This window comes from Apis florea, unplaced genomic scaffold, assembly GCF_048593485.1.
Source record: "Apis florea isolate Af1SG1 unplaced genomic scaffold, ASM4859348v1 contig_3493_pilon, whole genome shotgun sequence".
Classification (NCBI taxonomy): domain Eukaryota; kingdom Metazoa; phylum Arthropoda; class Insecta; order Hymenoptera; family Apidae; genus Apis; species Apis florea.
The window spans coordinates 1529527-1551981 of record NW_028256772.1 but is presented as its reverse complement, the minus strand read 5'-3'; the positions used below and the strand labels follow the sequence as shown (position 1 = coordinate 1551981).

Here is a 22455-nt window from a genome sequence, read left to right as displayed (position 1 = left end):
CATTTATATCGAAAGAGCCATTTATTACTTCGACTCGCAAAATGATTTTCAACTTAATCGCTAAAGGGCGTATCAAAGTGGCGCAACACCGTGGCATAATTGCAAATTGTAGCGAATCACGTGACGTTTACGTGTCATGCCAATGGACTAGTTGCTCAAGCAATAATATTCATCCCGTTAAACATCGAGTTGCATGCTTCTTGTCTAAATATTTTTCTTTACTCGTTTTAATTTCTATCTATGCGTAAATAATAAAAATGCGTGTCTCGACGATTAAAACGTTTAATCGAATATTACGTGTGACGAATTTTTATCGTCGACTCAAATGATCGTTGAAATTCTAATGACGCGTGAAAAACATCGAAACATCAAAATTAAATAATAAATAGATATTTTAAGCTTTTCATCAGTTCTAGAATTGCTATATATTTATCATACGTATTTATAAATCGGTAATTAAATTATTTAAAATAACAGATTAAGAGATAGGAATTGTTTCAATTTATATATTTTTAAGAGGTGTAAACATTCTTTTGCGAGTAATGTGCGATGTTATGGAAGGGAGAATCATATTGAAAGAAAAATTTAATATATACACAAGAAGATTACAATCTTCAATCATGTGTTATTATGTTTTACACGAGGAACGACTTCTCTCTATCATATCTTCCGTGGAAATCCGCCCGTAAAAATCGATACGGAGTGGCAATGATAAGAAAATCACATTGGCGGCGTGTAAAACCTTAATGACCCGTGAAACACGTTTCTGAAAATTTCTGACTTCGTCTTCGTCGAGAAGTGGGTGAGGATTATAAATGGGAGCGTATAACCAGGACACGGTATAATGACCCAGCCATGTTGAAAATTAAAAGGAAATTTGTAAAAATCGCTGCGTTTCGAGTTCTATTTTACGATTATTATTATATATACGCGTAATTGGGGCGAAACATTTATCATGGAATGATATTTAATTAAGACTTCTACAATTTTTTTTTTTAAATTTATTTCTTCAAAAAGTGTGGATTTTGGGAAAAAATTATTTGTGTATATTCGCGTTAAAATCTTCTAAAAAGAAACACTTATTGAAGGGTAATCAAAAATAATCAAATCAAATATATTGATATCGGTGATAATTTAAAAATTTTTCTTACTTAATTAGCACTATCATTATAATTGATTTAAGTAGTCTAATTCGAATGACTCAACTATCACTGCGAAAATTAAAATTAGTTAAATTATATTCATTTATTAATTATCTTTTGTGATAATAATATCTTAATTAAAATCCGGTTTAAACATGAAATTTCGAATATGAATATTCAGATCTTGAGGTTATGGTTTAATGATCGATGAAACGTTTTAAGCCAGATTACGTCCTCATTCTTAAGCGTCGAGAAGCGTTAATCATTATTAAAGGCTGATTTCGAAGCACGCGAAGAAAGGAAGAAAAATGGTGCTAATAAAAGTGCTAATACTCTTCTAGAATTACATTACTATTCTCATGAATAAGGTTCTCTTTCTGATGCAGTTAAGCACTTTTGGAACATCAAGTGGAAATCACTTTATGTAATTAAATGCATCGATAAGAGACAAAAACTTTATCAAATAAACTTACTAAGGTTAAGATTAAATTTTTCATTTTATCAATTTCAATATCAGTGAAGAACGGTGATTAATAATTCCTTAATTCATATCATCTTTCAAATTGAATATTTATTTAAAATTAAGGGAAATAAAAAATCTAGTAAATATTAATTATTACAATAAAAAAATTTATATGAATATTAAATAGATTCAATATTTTTTTTTTTTTTTTTGCAAATACACACATACGCATTAAATTTACTCAAAATTTTCAAAAGAAAAAATTTCATTCAGATGTAGAAAACGATTTAAATTAAACATTGAGTGAAAAGAAAATGCGATAAACAAAAACGACCACCAGATTGATGTGAAAAATTCGACAAACGAGCCATAAAGTACACGTGGCATGTTCTATTTACGTTCGAGTTGATCCGAATGAAGAAAGGTAGCATGAATCGCGAGTCGTAAAAAGAATATCATCCGTGAACCACTTCGAGAGTTTTACACGTCACAAACATTTCTTTTTTTTCTTGTATGGATCACAAGGACGGAATTATCCTGACGAGATAACCTCTTCTTCCTAAATTTATGATTCTCTCGAGGATTCAATTTGTGAAAAAGATGGAGAAGGATCATCTTTTGAGAGGAATACGTCTCAAAATGAAAATTAAAATAATCTTGTTGAGAAGCTAGAATGAAATAATTTTGTTGCAATAATCTGTAAAATATTATTACATTTGAAAATCAGTCCAATGGAGAAATGATTGAAGAATATTTTTTAATGGTTAAAGTATTTAAAAAAATAACATTAAGTTCAATCTTCAATTAAATGAATAGATAGAATCTGTTCACAAAATAGAGGGAATAAAAATTGATTTTATACGAAAAGATAGAAATCTAATGCTTATTTTTATATTTAAAAATCACTGAAAATTATGTATTCTAATGTATAACGCAATAATTGAAGATTTTACTTCAAATCTATTTTTATGGTACAAAAATTGGACATCAGTTTTTGGAATCAGTTTAAAAATCTAGACTTGTCTGATTTTTCATCAAAATTTTCAATTCTACAGATACAACACTGTATTGTATAATATGAAAAAATGAAAAAGACTGAAACTATAAAACTGCTTAAAAGAAGAAAGTTTAAATAAAGTTATAACGATTCTTAATTAAAACATAAACGAGTCGATAATCTTTAAATCCATCGCAATTTTCAGACTCCTCTTTCTATAAATTGCATTTTCTAAACTCGCTTCTAAGAGTATATCAACTAGAACTATATTCTTAGATCGGTTGACGCAAAAGCGATCAAGAGCTCGAATGAAAGTTTGAGAGAATCTGGTGTTACGAGAGGTTCAGAAACTATTTCACCAGAATCGAATCTCTTGAGTGAGGAAGCTTGTATTAATGGGACAGAAAATTTAACGTTACGCCTTCACGATATATGTGATTCTACCACTCGTTTTCTGTACAGGGGTGTCCTCTGAAATCGTGATCTCGGACGGTGTTATTGATGGGGACAAAATACACGTCCATAGATTGAGAGATTAGAAAGATCTCCTGGGTCGTAAGGATAATTTTTATATCTTTCTCCTTAAACTTGGAGAAAATTAGACGAGAAAAGAAATCAAATTTGCAATGAAATTTTGCATAACTTAAGGAGGAATCAAGATGTTACTCGTAATTATAATGATGAAAAACAATATTGTATAGTTATTCAAGATTTGATTTATTTAATGAAATTGAAAAGATATTCTACTCATGGAATTATTACAAGATGAATCATTATATATTATAATTATGATAAATGAAAGCTGAAATAATTTCGAAGTTACGTTTCTTTTCAAATAAAAGTTTCGAGAGAGATATAATTTAATATTATTTGTTTTTCTACAAATAATGCATGAAAAGCATATAAAAATCATGTTTTCTAAGCGAATTAAACGAAATTTTTAATTAATTAAAATATAAATTATTAGTCAAATAATAATTAGTGTGAAATATTTTAATTTCAAACTTGATGAATAAATTTTACAAAATTCAAGTTAAAATATTCTAAATTCTGAAGTAATAATTTCATGGTATAAATAATTTAATATTTTTTTTTTTTATATAGAAAATAACAAGTTGAATTGATTTATTAAAAAACGTATAATTCCATTTAAACGAATAAGCTTGATTTTTTATTCTCATTAAATAAAATCATATCTAATAAAATCGTATATCCATTACCATTTACACCAAAAATACTGAATTATATAATTATATAATATATTAAATTATGTGTCATTCGAAACTATTCTACTTTTGTTTCTATCCTATATACAATTTTTTAAATATTTCATGTAATATTTCTTATGATTAAATAGAGATTAAACTCAAAAGAGAAACAAACCTATTTTATTTGCATATTCATTGAGTTGGTTCAAAGAACAGTTTCATAAAAATTTCATTAGTTTTGTTCTTTTGTAGTAATGAACACATCTTTCACATTTTCATAAGATATACATGTTTGATTTCACACAAATTTTCTTGTAAATCCTTGAACTTTTCCTTTAAAACATTATCAATTTCTAGGATAAGGAATGAACCAATTTTAAAATTCATTCTGATGATAACAAATCTGATTCACGATCCTCGAACTTTTTATGGAATTTTCTAATATGTGTTAAACTAAATTGATCTTCAAAGTGGAAGAATAATAATTGCTTGAAATATGGAAAGTACAAAAATATTGTTGGAAGAAACGTAGTGTAAAAATTGTAAGATGGCCATTTTAACTTGAGTATATAACATTGCTGAGATAATAAGGTAAATGGAGCTGAAAGGTAGAAAGATGCAATAAACGATTTAAAAAAAAGAAGCTATTATTGAATTTATTGAAAGAAGAAAACGTGTATCATATGGAGATAGTACATTAATGGAATCTGAAGAGAAAAATTTCAAATTACTTAGGATGGGGTAAAAATAGGAAAGTAATTGCTAAGTTTGTTCCGGAGAGATCTATCGTCTTGGATGGTAATAAACTGAGAATCCCCTTTGGATCTGTGTCGTGTTTGCGTGATAAGGAATAGGTTTTCCGAGTCAATGACTCGTGATAAATTCGAAAATAAATTTGAAGGAAAAATTGCAATTGATATATAAATACGAAAGAAATTTAATTTATAATGTAATTTAAACAATTCTTATTATTATTAAATTTTCAAATTTTCGTGAATAATAAATTTAAGTTGATGAATCTATAAATCTAAATCTATAATTTTTGAGGTTAAGTTTCAAATTCTATTGAAGATATTTTTTTTTTTTAATTATTTTTTTAATATTAGAACTCGAAGAAATAATTACTTACTATGGATAAGAAAAAATTGAGATGAAATGTAGAAATTGTTGCTCTCCAGAGAATCTATTGGCAAACTGAATAAGCAAACGTATTCCAATTTATCAAGACACGACAAAAAGCAAGATAGATGTCAGTAAGGTGTAACTTTTGGGGAAAACTTCTTGAATGGAGTTCCAATTATTCATGTACGGTTCTGTAGCACGATACCATTGATCAATCATCCGGAGATCTTCTCTGTCAGATATATAAGATCTATAAGATCTTTTTGCAAGAATTACATACTTAGTTTCTTGAATTCTCAAATGCGTTTCATTTTTATGCTGAAATATCTTCTGTGTATACTTTCTATAGCGAAGAAATTTATTGCAACCTGTGATAATACAAACTAATGAGTTTGCATTTAAAAATATGTTAATATATAGTATACATATTTAAAATGCAATAAAATTATTAATATTTTAATGAAATATTATTTGTGAAAAATAATTTAGTATCTTTAATAAAAATTAATGTGATTTATATTTTTAATCTTCGCATATAATTTTCAATTTTCATATTTTGATACTGTCATATAATATTTTATATAATATTTTAGAATTTTTTAAGAACAATAAATTTTGAATAATCAAAATTAAAATCCTTTTTCATAGATTGAGATTTTTAATTTATAATAAATTTATAATTAATTTATATTAAATTTTCATATATTTAATTAAAATTTCTTGAAAAATTTTTTAAAATTATTCTCAAACAAATGTTATTATCTGTTATTTTATTTTATTGATCTCAAAAAATAATAACAATGTATTTTTTTTCTTTTCCTTCCTCACTTATAGAGAAAAAATATAGTAAACTCCTGCAATTACCGAAAATTGCGTCACTTCAGGGGAAACATAATATCACAGTATCGTTTTTGCGAAGATTGAACCTGAGATTCGTGCCAAAAATAAAAGAAAAAAAAAGGAAAGAAGGAAAGAAAAGAAAACAGCAGAATATGATGAGAAATGTTTTCGTGGATGTATCATATTATCATTTAATAATAAATTATAATGCAGATTTGTGCATATTTTATTCAAAATAAAATAACAAATAATAATTTTTTATAATGAACTATTAAATTTAATATTTTATTATCTTTATTTTACAAATTGCATATGAATAGTAATTGTACTTTTTACTAAGTAAAAGTAAATTATTATCAAATAACTTTTTAATATAAGTTCATTGAAATAAATTAATAAATATAAATTTATATAAGATTGTAATATATAGATTATAATTGTAATAGAGATTTTATTTAAATGAAATGAATTTGATCATATTAAATGATCATCTTTCAAACTTTACTTTATTTCTATATTCAAACTTGAAATAAAATAACAATAAAAAGATTTTTTCTTTTTTTAAAAAATAAGAATCTTTTATAAAATCAAAGAAAAAAAGAAATACAAAATTATTAATTAGATAAAAATTATAAAAATAAATAAATAATAAATGTATTTCAAATAAATACAATATATATCCGATTTAAATTAATACACTCAAATATCTATCTATTCATTGGTAATAAAAATAAAAATTAAATATTTTCAAAATATACAATTTGACATAATTAATTTTTTTATATAGGTGGATATATGAATGATATAAAGATTTGCTTCTTTTTTTTTTTTTAAATTAAATAATATATTTTTTATGTCAAATTATATTATGTCTTTTGAAAATATTACAATTTTAATTTTTATTCTCAATAGTTTAGCAGATATTAATAAATCAATTTGAATAGAACATTGAAAATATTACAATTTTAATTTTTATCTTCAATGGTTTGACAGATCATTAATAAATCAATTTGAATAGAACATTTTATATATATATATAAAGAGAGGCACATTGATTTAATTATTAATCCAGCTAATTATAATATATGTCTTTATGCAAAATATTCTCTTCAATATACAGTTAACCCAATTTCGTTCTAACAATAAAAATTCTCGTTGATCGTTGTCCATTATGTATTAATCTTTATCATTACAATATAATTCTCTTACTCCACAATTCGAAAAATGAATTCTAGAATGTGTCATGGATGCAAGACATCAATTCAATAATTTCAATTCAGAGATTACGAAAGGAATAAATAATTTTTAATTAACTTTGATTATTATTTTTGATTGTCTAAAAACAAAAATGTGGACCAGACAATATTGCATTCAATTCCACTTTGAATTGTTTAAGCATAGAAATACAGAATAGATTTTTTATACGTGTTCTGAATACAAAATTTGGAAAAGTTTTTAAATGTTTTTTAGAGTGCAAAATACAAAATTTAAAAGTAAAACTCTCGAGAGTTATTCTTTTCTGTTTTTATAATATTAATGCATTGACATAATTATTATTCTTTAATTTTTTCAAATTTTTTTATAATACATCATATCATAGTTCAAAATATTAAAAATGGATTCTTTTGGGCAGAAAAAGAATTTTATTATATATATATATATATATATATAAATTTTTCACACATTATTGATTTTATAATAAGAATTTTTTCAGAATTTTTACTGTAATTCTTTTTCCAATTGAAATTGAGTTGAAATTTGCTCTAAAATGTTTTTATTTTTTTGTAATCTATCAGATCATTAGTAGATAAATTTGCTCCAAATATTTTTCATCTTTTTATTCTGTTTATATTCTTTAGTTTTAATTATTAATCTTATAATGTTATTCTACATTGAATTGAATATCACATGTTATGATATTGAAAAGTTTCTTTTTCATAAAAAAAGAAGCCTTATATGAAAGGCTACATATATACGTATATGTACATATCTTATTTATAATTAAAATTTCAATCGAATAAGAATTAGAATCTTCACCGAGCTTACAAAGCAAATTTTTTTTTTTTTCAGTTGGTATAGGGGCTAAAAATTGCTTACTTTGCAAATCGCCATCTTTTTTGTTCAACTTCTGATTTTCGGCTTAAAGGCATCGAAAATTACATTTTAATTTTATCAGTTACGAGACAGTTTTACTTTAATTGATTACAGTCCTATAATCTGGGTTTCTCAATACCAAGAGATGCGCATTAAGGAAAGCAGGAAGGATCACGACGCAAGGAATTTGGTTCCGGTTTGTCTAACAACGGTCGATACTAACGCCAGCATGATATTCTTTTTACTCTTGGTGCTTCTGTTCTATCTTGCACCATTAATAATCCTGTTGATTTTGTACACATTCATCATCAGACAATTGATGCCCGATTCCAATAATATCAACGATTCCTATCATGTTAAAACGAAAAAACATGTAATTATTATGCTATTAACGGTAGTTATTAGCTTCTTCATCTGTTTATCGCCTTATAGGATTCTGATTTTTTATATTGTTGTTTCTCCAGCTGAGAAAATTGCCACCATTAATCGAGATACATTTTTCGTACTTCTTAACATGAGTAGGATTATGATTTACTTACATAGTGCTATTGATCCTATATTATATAATTTAATGAGCAGTAAGTTTAGAAAACAATTTTTTAAATTATGTAAAATAAAGAAATGCAAAAGTAAAGAAATGAGAAACAGCGTGACTGGAACAAAGAAAATGTACATTAGTGAACAAGAAGAAAATTTTGTGTGATGTCATTTCTTATAGTAAAGTTATTTCTTATATATATATAGATGCACATATATATAAATAGTAATCAAACCTTGATGATAAAGAATATATACAGGATATTAATATATCTATTCTTCTTTAAAAAAATAGATTTTAAAAAACAAATACAAAATTGATATATAAAAATATTATCAATGAAGTTTATTTTTAGTAAATTATAAACAATTGAAGTTTTCATTGGATGAAACAAGGCAGGGAGAAAAAATTCAACAATAGTATAGGGAACACAGTCTCGCTCTTTCTATTTCAATTCATCCAATGCAAACTTTAATTATTTATAATTCAATAAATAAATCTCAACCAATATTTTTATATACAACTTTTATGTTTGTTTGATATCACTAATATTGACTCTCCAAAGTCTCTCTCATATATAGTTATATTCAATGTATTTTCTTACATCTTCTATAATATTAAAGTCCTCTTATCATTCTTAATATTACCGATTTAGAATTGAAATAAAACATTAGAAGTAATAACTGGATATGAATTCACAAATGTGATATAGGCACAATAAAATATTTACATAATAGAATTATTCTTATTCATTTTATGAATTTTTATATTTTCTAATCTAGCAGCTAAGTAATTCTTGATAACATCATGCTACATGCAAATTATCAATTCAGAAAGGAGAGCATTAGATAGAAAGAATTGTAATTAAATATAATAATATGATGTTATAGATATTATAAATAACAATAATATGTGCCGATAGTTATAATTGTAACATATAATTAAAATTGACATGCAATTGACTTTTAATAACTATTTAATTACAATTTTTTATTCCAATAACACTATTCTCTCATTTCATTTTGAATCGATAATATTATATGAATATATTTAATTATAATTCCTCTCATCCTAGTAACATTGTTGTCTTATTCCATTTTTAAATCGATAATATCATGTCACAAATGAAATATATAATAGATTTATCTTTCTTTTATTGAAATTATTTTAAACTTATAATTGTCTATAATGGATCATTTAATAAATTTATGTTATAATTAAAAATCATGAATTTTTGAATAATCCATAATCCAATGTTAATGTTTCACACTCAAAAAATAAAATTAATAATATTAAAACAAATATTGTAAATTCAAGTTTAAAAGCTTAAAAGACTTTAAAATATGTGTATAAAATGTATAAAATATAAGATTAAAATAATATAATAAATAATAAAATAATAATATTATATAATAAACCTAAAACAAATCTTATTTTAAAAACTCATAATATTTACAAGTTAAAGATAATTCTAATAATCAAATAGGCAAAAAAAAAAATAAATTATTCTTTAAATAATTAATAATTATAATAATATAAATAATCGAACGTATTAATAAAATAATACATTTAGTAGTATAATAGTAAAAGAATAATTGTTAAATAAATATTATAATAATTATAACTGTAATATTATAATTATAACAATAAATTAATCATTTGAAATAAAGCGTCTAATTATCATGATTTTCAACAACAGAATGATACTTTATCGATTTCGATGTATCGAATTGGAAAGAGGATATGCTCAACAATTCGACAGGTCGAAACTTGTCGAACGCAAAATCAATTTGTAAAGGCTGAATTATAAGAGATGTTTTCAATCATGAAGTTTTGAGCATAAAATCAAAATAAATATAAAAATAGTATACGAGCTGAATATAATTTGATTAGAAAAACAATACATGAGAAAATATATATGAATTGATTACGATTTAATTACTTCCATTTATATATAAGTAAAAGAAATTTATAAAAAATACATTTTTGTTAATATAAATAAAATCTTACCATATCTGTACGAATGTTGTTGGATTATCTCTCAATTATCATTATATGTGCAAAATTTATACATTTAAAATTTATTCCATCTCCAATCAAACGATAATATGTCATAAAAACATTCAATTCTGATATAATAATAATTAAACAAACGTATATTGATTAAATAAGGCTTAATAATTTTAATAAATTATAATTAAGCTTAATAATTGTAACACAATATCCTATTAATACAAATTTTATATAATTCTGTATATTTCTGTCAGTGAAATGCATTCTCTTACCGCGATTTCTAATTGTAAACTAATGATAATATGCGCAATATGATGCGCATTGATTCATCTTGAAGCTAAATCTTAGTGGCTTTTTGATTGGCTGGAATGCAATTTTCTATTCGTTTCAGTCGCGCGAAAATTGAAGTATAATATATTGTATATTGAATTGTAGATTTCTACATATTTAATTTCTACACGTTAAATAACTAATTAATTAAAATAATGTCTGTTCACAGCCCTATCCTACTGATGGCTACATACGAGGAAGAGAATAAAGATGGTACTTACATTCCGACCTGTTACACGAAAGCAAACACATATTGGACAATCAGTTTCGTCTTATTTACAATAATCATCTTCTTTGTAATACCATTCTTAATTTTGGTTGTTCTATACACGGTTATAGCACGCCATCTGATGACGAACCCAACAATTAGCCGTGGCTCGTCGAACAACTTGCTCAAATATCGCAAGCAGGTAATGCTCATGCTAGGAACAGTGGTACTCTGTTTCTTCCTGTGTCTATTACCATTTCGAGCATTGACGCTTTGGATCTTAGTTGTTCCGATTAAGGTGATTCTCGATTTTGGTATCGAGCGTTACTTCACTCTGCTCTATTTCTGCCGAGTGATGTTATACTTGAACTCCGCCATTAATCCTATTCTCTACAATTTAATGTCAACGAAATTCAGGGAAGGATTCCTTAAATTATGCGGTTTGGGTCCTAACAGAAGAAAGAAGAAGAAAACGTCGGACAAAACTGGTACTTATACTACTGGCTCAACCAATTGTAGTAGTAACCATTCAGATTTCTGGAGAAGACATAGCAGTAATAAGAGTAGCAGTGTTAAGGCGCCATGCAACAATTCGACCACGGAGAAACAAACAAAAGTACCACTTCAGACGACAGTCATTAGCGGAAATATTGTTAGGAAAAAACAGGAGAGTTACGTTTAAAATAATGGGATAGGATAGTTTTTTAAGACTGTGATTATTCGAATCATTCCATGATATTTTAATATCATTCGGTATTGTTCATATTTATATGTGGATTGTATTTTATAAAATATTTATATGTTAAAACTTATATAATATTAAAAAGATTAAAAGATGATTCTAATTTAAATATTAAATAACAGTTTAATACTTACTTTGTTTTTACTATTTATATCTATTTTTATTATACTATTTATATCTTTGATAATGGATTAGAATAATTTTAAATTAATTAGGAGTCGCAAATTATTTTTTAATAATAACTTAAATTATTTTATTTCTTACAAAAATATTAATCTACATAAGATTATGAATAATACATTAGGATCGAATTATCGTTATATAAAATTTTGAAATCTGTGATCACTAATTATATAAATGTTTACCGCATAAGTATTATAATGAAGAATAAAAAATGTAGATGAAAGACTAAAGATAAGATACAAAGTAGATGAAATTGGATAATTTTTTAAAAATCAAATGGATACTTGTTTACTTTATTATTTGTTATGTGACATTATTTATTCAAGCCTTGTTATAATTTTTATAATCAAATGTAAATGATATTTAAAATAACATATTAATTTTCTATAAAAATCTTGAGTTCCTATGCGCTCATTGAAAATATAATTATAATAATTGTTATAATTAAATCAAATGCTGTATTTCATCATTTTATATCAACTTTAAATATAATTATAATAATTATTATAAAATAATTAGAAGTATTTTTAAAAATATATAAAGTATAGCTACTTTCCATGTATTAAAACTACTGGAAAAGTGATAAAACTAGTCTACAAGCTTTAAATAATTTATTTAATAATAAATATAATGAGAAATATATACATTGATGTATATTTTTGCTGTAATCGCGTATAATTATTAAAACTTTATTGCTCATAATGTAGCAATAAATAGCAAATTGATTTAATTATATATTAAATCATTCCAGTAATCATTAAAAATTGTATAGCATTTTTTCTCGGTTCCTATATATACAAAAGAATTTGTATTTTATTTTTATCATAAGAATCAATTGATTGTTCCTAATCAACTGCATAAGTTAATTTCAATTATTTAGAAATTTATTAATGCTTAACAATACGAAATATACACGAGGAAATATTATTTTTATTATGCAAAATATACGTTCCTGTAAATATTTTGTAAAATAAAGAAAAGTTAAAATAATATTAATAATGTCAAATTTTTTTAAATTAACTTGTAAATAATTAAATCAAAGGTAATTAACACAAAATAAACAAAATAAAGAACTGAAATAAATATATTTTATATCATATATTCTAATTATAATGATATATAATTTAACAATATAGTTGATAATTAAATAAAATTAAATATAATAATTTTAAATACAACAATGAAAGAAAACTTTAAAGTATATTATTTTATTTATGATGTACCAAAATATTTTAGATCAAGCAACACAAAATAAAACATGATCAGAACGAAATTATTTTAACAAATTAGACTTCTCATAATCATATTTCATAAATATTATATCATGAGCCAAATTGTCAGATCTCACAACCAAAGAATATATATAATAACCTTTTGATTCCATGAAATCGATCAAATTTCTCTTACCATTTTCAACATGAGAGAATTCCACCGAAAATGTCTGAAAAGTAATTCAATTTTTAATTTTAAATTACAATTTGTTGTATCAATTAATACTAATTAACCTGTTCTATTCACCTCTATATTTATCATGTCAAAAGGAATTGTTTTTAACACCTGAAGCTCATGGCCCTCTATATCAAGGCTGAAATAATTTACAGTAGTTACATTAAGAGCAAACATTAAATCTATAAAAGGAAAACATTGAACTGAAATGTGAACGCCATTGTGGACAACATCAGCAGAATTTGGTAAATGAATGTCTGAAGCATTTGGCTCGTGTAATCGACCCACGTTGTTTGCCATTAAAAAGAAATTCTAAAAATTGAATAAAATAAAAAATATATGTAATGGATATAAAATATTTTAAAATCATATTTAATTTTATTTATTATATAATTTATTTTTATAGTAAATTACGAACTTTCGTACCACCGAGGGATATGGCTCAATGGCAAGACATGTCGGCGTTAAATAAGCTTTTCTATTTTTCTTCAACATTTTATTAAAATTTATAGGATCTGCTTCTATCAGAAGACCAGTCCAATTAAAGAATCGTTCTAATACCAAAGTATTACTTCGAGTTTCTCCATCATAAGCACCACATTCCACGAAGAAACCATTTTTCTACACGAAGTTAAATATTAAAATATTAACTCACTTGTTCAATATAAAAAAGATTTAAATATCTTGAGGCTATTGACAATATTTCTTATTTAATTAAGTTCATGTAAAAAGAAAGATATTAATTGTGATATTTTGATAATACCTTATCTTTGAAAATTCTTCGGATAACACTCGCTTGACCCATTGATGGGTCATCGATTTCTGGATTTTCAAGATTATACGAATAATTCGGATTGTATTTCCAAAGTATCCAATATCGTCGAATATCGGTTATATATTGCTGCCAATTTGTTGGATTCGATGGTGATTGTATCTTATTATTATACCATTTAACGCCTAACAATAATCATATAAATTAGTTCAATAAAAAAATTATGCAAATACTTAGAATTGAACTTTTAGAAAAAATCAATTTACAATTAAAATTAGAGTATGAATACATATTATGAATATTTCATGAATCGTTTATAGAGTTAATTTAAATGCAATATTACATGATTAGATAACACGATATATATGTAAACATGTGTTAATTAAATTAGAAAACTACAAGTGGTATATATATGTATATATATGTATATACATAGCTTCATTAGATATCATCAGAAAATACCATAAAGAACAATAAAAATTGTTTTTATTTCTTTTCGAAAAATTTCATAAAGCTATATTTCATATTTATAATACTTTATAAAAAAATCATTTAAAATATTCGAAATAAAAAATAGTATGAATTCACTCAGTTTTAAAATCATATAATAGTAATGATAATTAATATTACTAATTGAATATTGCTATTAAATATTCAAAAACAATTATATATAATTAATAACTTATCGATTTTTTAAACAAATCAATGATACTTATTATATATAGCTTCTTTAAAGTTTATTTTATAATATCAATTTATACATATTTATTTTGATCCGATTTTTTAATAAGTAATTACATTTACAAATATGTAGAAAAAATTAACAGATGGTTCATAATAATAGTATTTAGATATATGTAAATTAATATTTCTTATTATGATTTTATACGTGTCATTATAACTTGCACGTGTAGATTAAACAATACGTTGCATAATATAGTCGTGGTCATAAAGGCAGTAATAAATGATCAATAAAGATTATTTTGAATGATTAAGATATAAATCAAAAATTACAATTCATAAATCATTAATCAATTTATATCAATTATAAATAATATCGGTAAGTTATTAGTTTAAGATTAATATTACACAATAATACTATTACATTGAAAATTCTATATTCATGACATACAAACATAATAAATATATAATAGTAATATACATATATATGTCTATTCCTATTACGAAATCATTATAAAATTAACCTAAATAACCTAATTAATTAAATGAGTTAACCTTGATAAAATTAAGATTTCTTCTAGTATACAATTAATAAATAATAACAAAACAAAACAATTCAAGAAACTTTTTTAATATTTTATAATTATTGCTCATTGATTTTTCCATAAAAATAAATTAATAATTGATTTTCCACACTTACCGTCGGTAAAATTATACCACCTATTCATAACTGTAACAGTAAAGATAAGGTTATTATCAATAATATCGTAAAATTTCTTATATTCACACATCAATAAAGATATCGTCACATATTTTTATAATTTTAAAATAGAAAAAAAAAGGATAAAGATATTTTTAATAAAAATTTCTAATTCAAATGTTCAGGCAATTTGTACTGATAAATTAATATGCGTTTTTAATAATTGAAAACAAAATTATTTAAATTATTTCAAATATATTATTCAAATATATTCAGATATAGTAAAAACATTTTTTATTTTTCTTATGACAATATCCTAACTGATTTATAACAAAAAGAGATTTACATACCATTTTGATCTAATTCCTCCAAATATGTATTATGTTTTATCTGATCCAAAGGAAGATAGGATGCGAATAAGAATTGTTGAATTAAAATAATTGACACGATACCTAATAAAGCGATAACTGCATACCATTTCCGTCCCCAAAACGGTCTGGCAATCCAAATGTGTGCATATTGACAACATTCAATATCCGGCATTTTTTTTAAAGGATTACAAAATAATAATAAATTAGTTTTATAAATAATGACGGATAAACCAACAAAAGGACGAAATTGTAGCAAGAGACTGACCTTTTAGAGAACAATTCTTGGATCTTTAACATTGCTCGATCGGTAGATGTATGTAGTGTGATAAGTGTTCAAAATTATATTTATATTTTCATGAATCACTGATAATTTTAGTTGTCCTCTTCAACTTTTAACAATTCAAACTTTAAACTTTCATCCTCATCCTTATTATTTATTATGTCATGTTATATATACAAATAAATTAATTTTTTTTATGAGAACATTGAATGTGTGTATTTGTGTAAATTCATTATATCTTTTAAATTTGTTAAGATTTTATATTAATTATTTTTTTATAAATTTTTTTTCATTGATAAAAATGTTTGGTAAAAATTATTCAAATAATTTGAATAAATGATGCAAAACATTCTTATATACTACTTTTACTTCAATCGTCAAAGTAGATCGTTATATATTTTAATTGAGACATTGTTTTAAATATTGTTTATTTTTTGATTTTATTAATATTTAATTAAATTTTAAATTAAGCGAAATTTTGATATTAATTAATTGTTTATTGTTTTAAATATATATTTTAAAATGAATAAACAGAGGTTATGATCTAGAAATAATACATAATTGTGATGATCACTGTAACTAAAAACACTTGTATTGCACACACGTACATTTTTTAATCATTTAACCACATAAATATCATTAACGGTACAAATAAACGAAAATGAATCCGAATAACATTGCAATTAAATTTTAAATGTCACACGCGTTCTTAATTAAAACTCTTAATTTAAGAAAATTTTAAATAAACAATAATTTTACACTCAATAAATCGTTAAGAATGCTCGAGAATATTCAAATATTTATATCTACTGAATAAATTAGAAAAACAAAAAGAAATAAAAACGCATTCAAATTTAATCTTAGCAGTATTAAATTTACTATAGGATATAGCCGCATACTTACAAAATAACTCAGATTAAACTGCGATATTGGTTTTATATTCCATTTATTAGATAATAATTAATAAATAGAATATAAAACCAATATAACTAATTTTAATGTACAATTAATAGAGAATAACAAATAATAAATATTTCTCACATTGAATAATTCCAGTAAAAATAATATATACTTGCGTATTTTACGTATGCATATTTCAGCGATATTTAGTTATATGGATAAGATTTAATATGAAGATACATGCATATTATGAATAAATAGAACAAAATAATTTATAAAATATTTCTACTAAATGCATTAATTAATACATAAAAAATCTATTATAAATAATAAAATATGAAGCATTTTTTTAGTAAAAAAAGATGTATTAATCAAAACTGATCTTAATGAATTTTATCCACAGAGTAAATACAAATTATCAAATGCAGGTAAATAATTATTTGTTTTCGACTATTGATAAAATCGAATTACAAAAATATTTTGGATATTCTAAAAAAAATATAAAATTATAAATTATATATAAAAACAATAAGTCAATAACAATACCTTTCTTCTATAATAAACTGCAAAATTTAATTGATTAATATGCAAAAAATGTAAAAAAAATCTATAACAAATCTATAACAAAAATAATCATTTATATATTATCAAAAAATAAAATAAAAGATATATGGTATTTAAAAAAAATAATATGTCCTTCTCATACAAGCGTTATAAAGTGACTGCAAGCATTTGCTGCATTTCCTTATCTATATACCTTTCAATCGAAATATGTAATATATGGTACATATATGTACGTCATATATGTTCCATATAAGTAAAATCTAAACTAACCTAAATTATAATTACTTTTTTATAAATAAATAAAATTTTTAAATATTGAATATTATTAATAATTATTAAATATAGTAATGTATATTTAAATGTTTAATTAAATAAATTTTAGTTTTTACATTGACACATTTAACACGTTTGTGTACTACCGGTGGTCCATTGTTTTCATCTGGCGGCGTGGACCAGTGTAAGTCTTATGACATAAACAAGCAGTGGATAAAATAAGTGCCGCCAAAAGAATAAACAACTTCTCATCTCGCACTCGTCCATCATATAGACAAAATCGAAAAAGTACGCCGGGTTGAACGTGTTAAATAATACATTGATGTGTAAGGTTATATATAAATATTATATTTTGCTTTAAATATTTTTAAGAGTAATTCAATATTTAAATTTATAAATCAAAAATCTAACAATTTAAAAAAAAATGGCAGAAAAAAATCATTGTATGTATTTTGTAAAAAAAAAGAAACGTTATTGTCGTATGACAGTGAAGAAAGGAAACAAGTTTTGTGGTGAACATCAAGAAATTTCATTAGATTGTTTAGACAAACAAAAATTTGAAAATAAACGAATAAAATGTCCACTTGATCCAACACAGTAAGTTTATATCTTTTATTATAAGTATTTTATAGGAATATAAAATTTAATCATTATAATTAATAAATTATTTCTAGTACATGTTATGAGTCTAAGATATCTAAACATTTAAAAGTATGTAATGCAAAGCGTTTAATTGATGCACAACCATTATTTATTGTAAAAGGAATTAATTCCAATGAAATATGTGAAACATCACAACATGTTCCACTTTCTGAATTAAATGAACTTATTATAAATACAGTTATAGATAAAATAAAAAATGTTTATGGTTAGTAATTCTAATTTATTTAAAAAACCTTTTATTGTAATTTTAAATTTTAAATATAAATTCATATATTTAAAATTAAATTTAAACTTAATTTATAATTTTTTATTTTTTTTTTTTTTATAGAAAAATTACCAGAATTTCCTGAAATAATATTGGAGCATGAAATACTTAAAGATAAAATAAATGATGTTTCCTGTGGAAAAATTGTTAAGAAGCATCTCATTCAAAATTCATCATTATTATCACATTTAGAATGTGCAAATCTTATAAAAGATAATACTTGTTTTATTGAATTTGGAGCAGGAAAAGGCAAATTAACTTATTGGTTAGGACAAATAATAAAAGATAAAAAAGATTGTTGCATATTATTAATAGATCGTTCAAGTTGTAGACATAAGAGTGATAATAAATTGAAGAATGAACAATCTGCTCTCATAATAGAAAGAATACGTACTGATATTGCTGATTTGAAATTAAATGCTATATCAACAATTCAAAAATTTAAAAATAAAGTTGGTATTGCAAAACATTTGTGTGGTGCAGCTACAGGTATATATATAATTTTTCTTCATATTCTATTATTAAAGAAATTATTAATATTATTTTGGATTTAAAATTATTAATATTATTTAGATTTAACTCTTAGTTGTTTAGTTCATGCAATGCAAAATGAACCGAAATGTAATGTTATTGGGTTAATTATTGCATTTTGTTGCCATCACAAATGTGAATATAAATCATATGTTGGAAAAGATTTTTTAAAACAATGTGGATTTATACCAAATGAGTTTACAATTTTATGTAGCATTGCTAGTTGGGCAACTTGTGGTTCTGTTTTAAACAAGAAATTTGAAACTTCAAAAACTCAAAGTAATATTAGAAATACAAGGTATAATATTTTTAATTTTTAATATTTTCTCTTTGTTTTTTTTGTTTGTTTTTTTAGATATGAAAAATAATAAAAGAACACATTGTATTTTTTAGTACAAATATAAAAACTTTAACTTCGAATGAAAAAGAAAATATCGGCCGTAAAGTAAAATCGATACTAAATTGGGGTCGTTTGGAGTATTTAAAAAATGTTGGATTTCAAAGTAATCTTATTTATTATACTACTTCTGATGTATCATTAGAAAACATGTGTATAGTAACTACAAAAGGTTAAATATATATTAAATAATTTAATATAATAAATATAAAATAAACTTTTTGAACCAATTTATATGTATTTATACATATCATGCATACAAATATTAATCCTTAATAAAATTTATTCTATCTTGATGGATATTTTTGTTTTGAATATAATCATATTTTTATTATATAAAAAAAATATTATATTTTATTTTCTACTTTTTTATGCAAAGGATTAATATTATTATTATATCGAAGTTAATCATATCAAATCAGTTTAAATATATATAATTTAAGTATGACTATTTTATCGCATCGCTACATGTGAACACTGCACAAGGCATTAATTTCTTTTACTATATACAACGCCCCGCCCAAACACAACTTTGTGTAACAGTTTCTATTGTACCGAGTGATGTCTATGTTCGAGATGATTACGTCGTTAAATTAATACAAAAGTTGTATATATATATTTTTTATTATAATAATAAAAATTTAATTAACAATCAATATAAAATTCATCAGTAAAAAAACTAAGGTACGTATTATATAATATTAACACTTTAGTTTATTAAAATTGAAATTTCATGATTTCATTTACTAGTCAAAATCATTTTGTGATATTTTAAAGATATTTTAACATTATATTTCTCATGATTATTTTTTAAATATAATATAATCAATATTTTTATGTGATAAAGAATAAGTATTTTAAAATAATTCTAATTTAATTGACTACGCCACGCCTTCGTTTCTCTATAGATGACGCGAAATTTACATTTTTTAAAAACTGGGATTTTTGAATTAAAATATTAGATATTATTTGCATACTTAAACAAAATACTAATTAGTAAATGAAATTATTTAAAAAAAATATATTTATTCCCTTCAGTCGATTTTTAAATTAATAGAACTATTTGATAAAAATTTATTAAAAATTTGTTGTTAGAAGTTTGAGCATTGAAGGGAAAATTATCTTTGTTTTTTTCAGAGGAATCTTTAAAATTTATAAAATGTCCATTTTAGACGAGCGAGAGGATTATCTGAAGAATCCCTTCTTTGTGAAGCATGAATATGGTGATTTTACACCATTTTATGTCACTGTCACTATCTGTTCTCTACTATTTGCATTTTTGTGCATTTTGAACATTGGATTTTGTTGTTCGCGTCATCGATATTACTGGCAGAGTCCTCATACTGGTGAGTTTCAATATCAATATTATAAAATATTTCATTTTCAATAATAATTTTTTAATGAATATTATTAACGTTTATTTTTTTATTTAATTAGGGAACAGATGGATTCAACCATTATGGACAGTATTACCGCATAAAACACCACCTTTGGATTTAACTGAATTAGAACCAGGACGTGCTTTTGAGGCACAAGAGAAACAAGAGGTTTTACAATATCACGATCCAAAGCCATATGGAACCGCACCACAAACACAAGAATATATGGAGATGCAAAAACGTGAGAGTGAAATTTAATTAGATATTAATTTTGATATTATGTATACCACAAGTGAGTAAACATTCAAAAATCGATATTCAATTAAGAACACTGTACAAATTGATCTATTATAATAGCCAAAGCTGAAAAATAGCTGTACAAAGTGCACAAAAACTATACGTTTTTAAAAATCATACCAAGATGGGACTGCACATTTTTTGGCCAGCAACCACTTGTTTAACCCTTTTTGTTGTTTGTATAATAATAATCTTATTAAAATATGGTTCACAAATTTGTAAGGTACGACATACAGCGTTGCCATCTGACCGAGAATGGGAAGAAAAAGCATATTCACGAAAACTTTCAATTTCCATGGCATAAAGTTAGATAGATATCACCATATGTTTTCATATGTCATTTAATTATAGCATATATATAATAATAGCAAAGAATTTAGATTAAAAATTAGAATATATTTTAACATATAGATATATATTACTTACTTTATATTTAATAATAACATTTCAAATCTAAAAACTATTTTTCATAAATATGTTTTGAAAAAATTACTTAAACACTATACATATGTATAATATACATATGTATCAGTGTTTTATTTTAAAATAATGTAATTGTATGCCTTAAAAAGTAATTTTATACATTACCTTTTATGCATTTTAAAATAAGAAATTTTAACGAATCTCTGTTTATCCATATAAAATATCATAGTTGTTTGTGTCATGAAAATTAACTTTTTTCCAATACAATTTCTAAATAAATAAATCATATATTTGTTTAAACAATAGTTTTAAGAAAATAAGTAATAATTTTTACATTTTATAAGTTGATTTAAAAATATATTTCATGACGCAATATAAAAAAAAAAAAAATAGAATATTTGTAAAGAAAGACTATGTAATTATATTAAAAGATAAAAATCTGTAATCCGTCCCATTTTTTAAGATTTAGTATTTTTTATAAAAGCAATTTTATAATTATCTGCAAACTTTTGTATTTTTTATATGTTTTTCATATAAATAAAAAATGCTTATCTTTACATAAATTATATGTGCATTTAATGTATCTTTTATTAATTAGGAATTTGATTAATTTGTGTTCACTAAAAATATATA

The 22455-nt window shown here is 23.5% G+C and overlaps 5 protein-coding genes across 13 annotated transcripts in view; 4 read left to right on the top strand and 1 right to left on the bottom strand.

The window, feature by feature from the left end:
* The window catches only part of ETHR (ecdysis triggering hormone receptor), a 103076-nt gene extending 91263 nt beyond the window's left edge, over window positions 1-11813 (top strand). For 5 of the 6 annotated variants that reach the window (XM_086912841.1, XM_012486412.3, XM_086912842.1 and 2 more), the window contains one exon: window positions 10917-11813. In XM_086912841.1, coding sequence (XP_086768967.1) covers window positions 10917-11637 — 721 coding nt within the window. In that variant the 3' untranslated portion in view covers window positions 11638-11813. Of the gene's footprint in view, window positions 1-7980; window positions 9628-10916 lie in introns of those variants that run through there. The other variant, XM_012486413.3, reaches the window with a different exon arrangement.
* Window positions 11814-12946: 1133 nt separating this feature from the next.
* LOC100866265 (uncharacterized) lies at window positions 12947-17756 on the bottom strand. Of its 4 annotated transcripts, none has more exons than XM_086912843.1 (8): window positions 17577-17756; window positions 16116-16276; window positions 15830-15975; window positions 15480-15509; window positions 14090-14283; window positions 13753-13947; window positions 13399-13638; window positions 12947-13321 (listed from the first exon to the last, which is right to left on the bottom strand). In XM_086912843.1, the coding sequence occupies exons 2-8, from the start codon at window positions 16145-16147 to the stop codon at window positions 13154-13156; spliced, it is 1005 nt and encodes a 334-aa protein (XP_086768969.1). In that variant the 5' UTR covers window positions 16148-16276; window positions 17577-17756; the 3' UTR covers window positions 12947-13153. The 4 variants fall into 4 exon arrangements, with proteins under 4 accessions (XP_086768969.1, XP_086768970.1, XP_031772334.1 ...); XM_086912844.1 differs by lacking the exon at window positions 17577-17756 and having other exon boundaries at window positions 15830-15869; window positions 15955-15975; window positions 16116-16971; XM_031916474.2 differs by lacking the exons at window positions 16116-16276; window positions 17577-17756 and having other exon boundaries at window positions 15830-15869; window positions 15955-16112.
* On the top strand, window positions 17727-19953 carry LOC100866034 (tRNA:m(4)X modification enzyme TRM13 homolog). The gene is made up of 5 exons (XM_003693548.4): window positions 17727-18464; window positions 18542-18735; window positions 18859-19284; window positions 19369-19624; window positions 19720-19953. The coding sequence occupies exons 1-5, from the start codon at window positions 18292-18294 to the stop codon at window positions 19898-19900; spliced, it is 1230 nt and encodes a 409-aa protein (XP_003693596.1). The 5' UTR covers window positions 17727-18291; the 3' UTR covers window positions 19901-19953.
* Window positions 19954-20109: 156 nt separating this feature from the next.
* wrm1 (wurmchen 1 transmembrane protein) lies at window positions 20110-22385 on the top strand. Its single transcript, XM_086912846.1, has 3 exons — window positions 20110-20407; window positions 20861-21069; window positions 21161-22385. The coding sequence occupies exons 2-3, from the start codon at window positions 20883-20885 to the stop codon at window positions 21358-21360; spliced, it is 387 nt and encodes a 128-aa protein (XP_086768972.1). The 5' UTR covers window positions 20110-20407; window positions 20861-20882; the 3' UTR covers window positions 21361-22385.
* On the top strand, window positions 21524-22385 carry wrm2 (wurmchen 2 transmembrane micropeptide). Its single transcript, XM_086912847.1, has one exon. The coding sequence runs from the start codon at window positions 21524-21526 to the stop codon at window positions 21701-21703; it is 180 nt and encodes a 59-aa protein (XP_086768973.1). The 3' UTR covers window positions 21704-22385.
* Window positions 22386-22455: the final 70 nt, after the last annotated feature.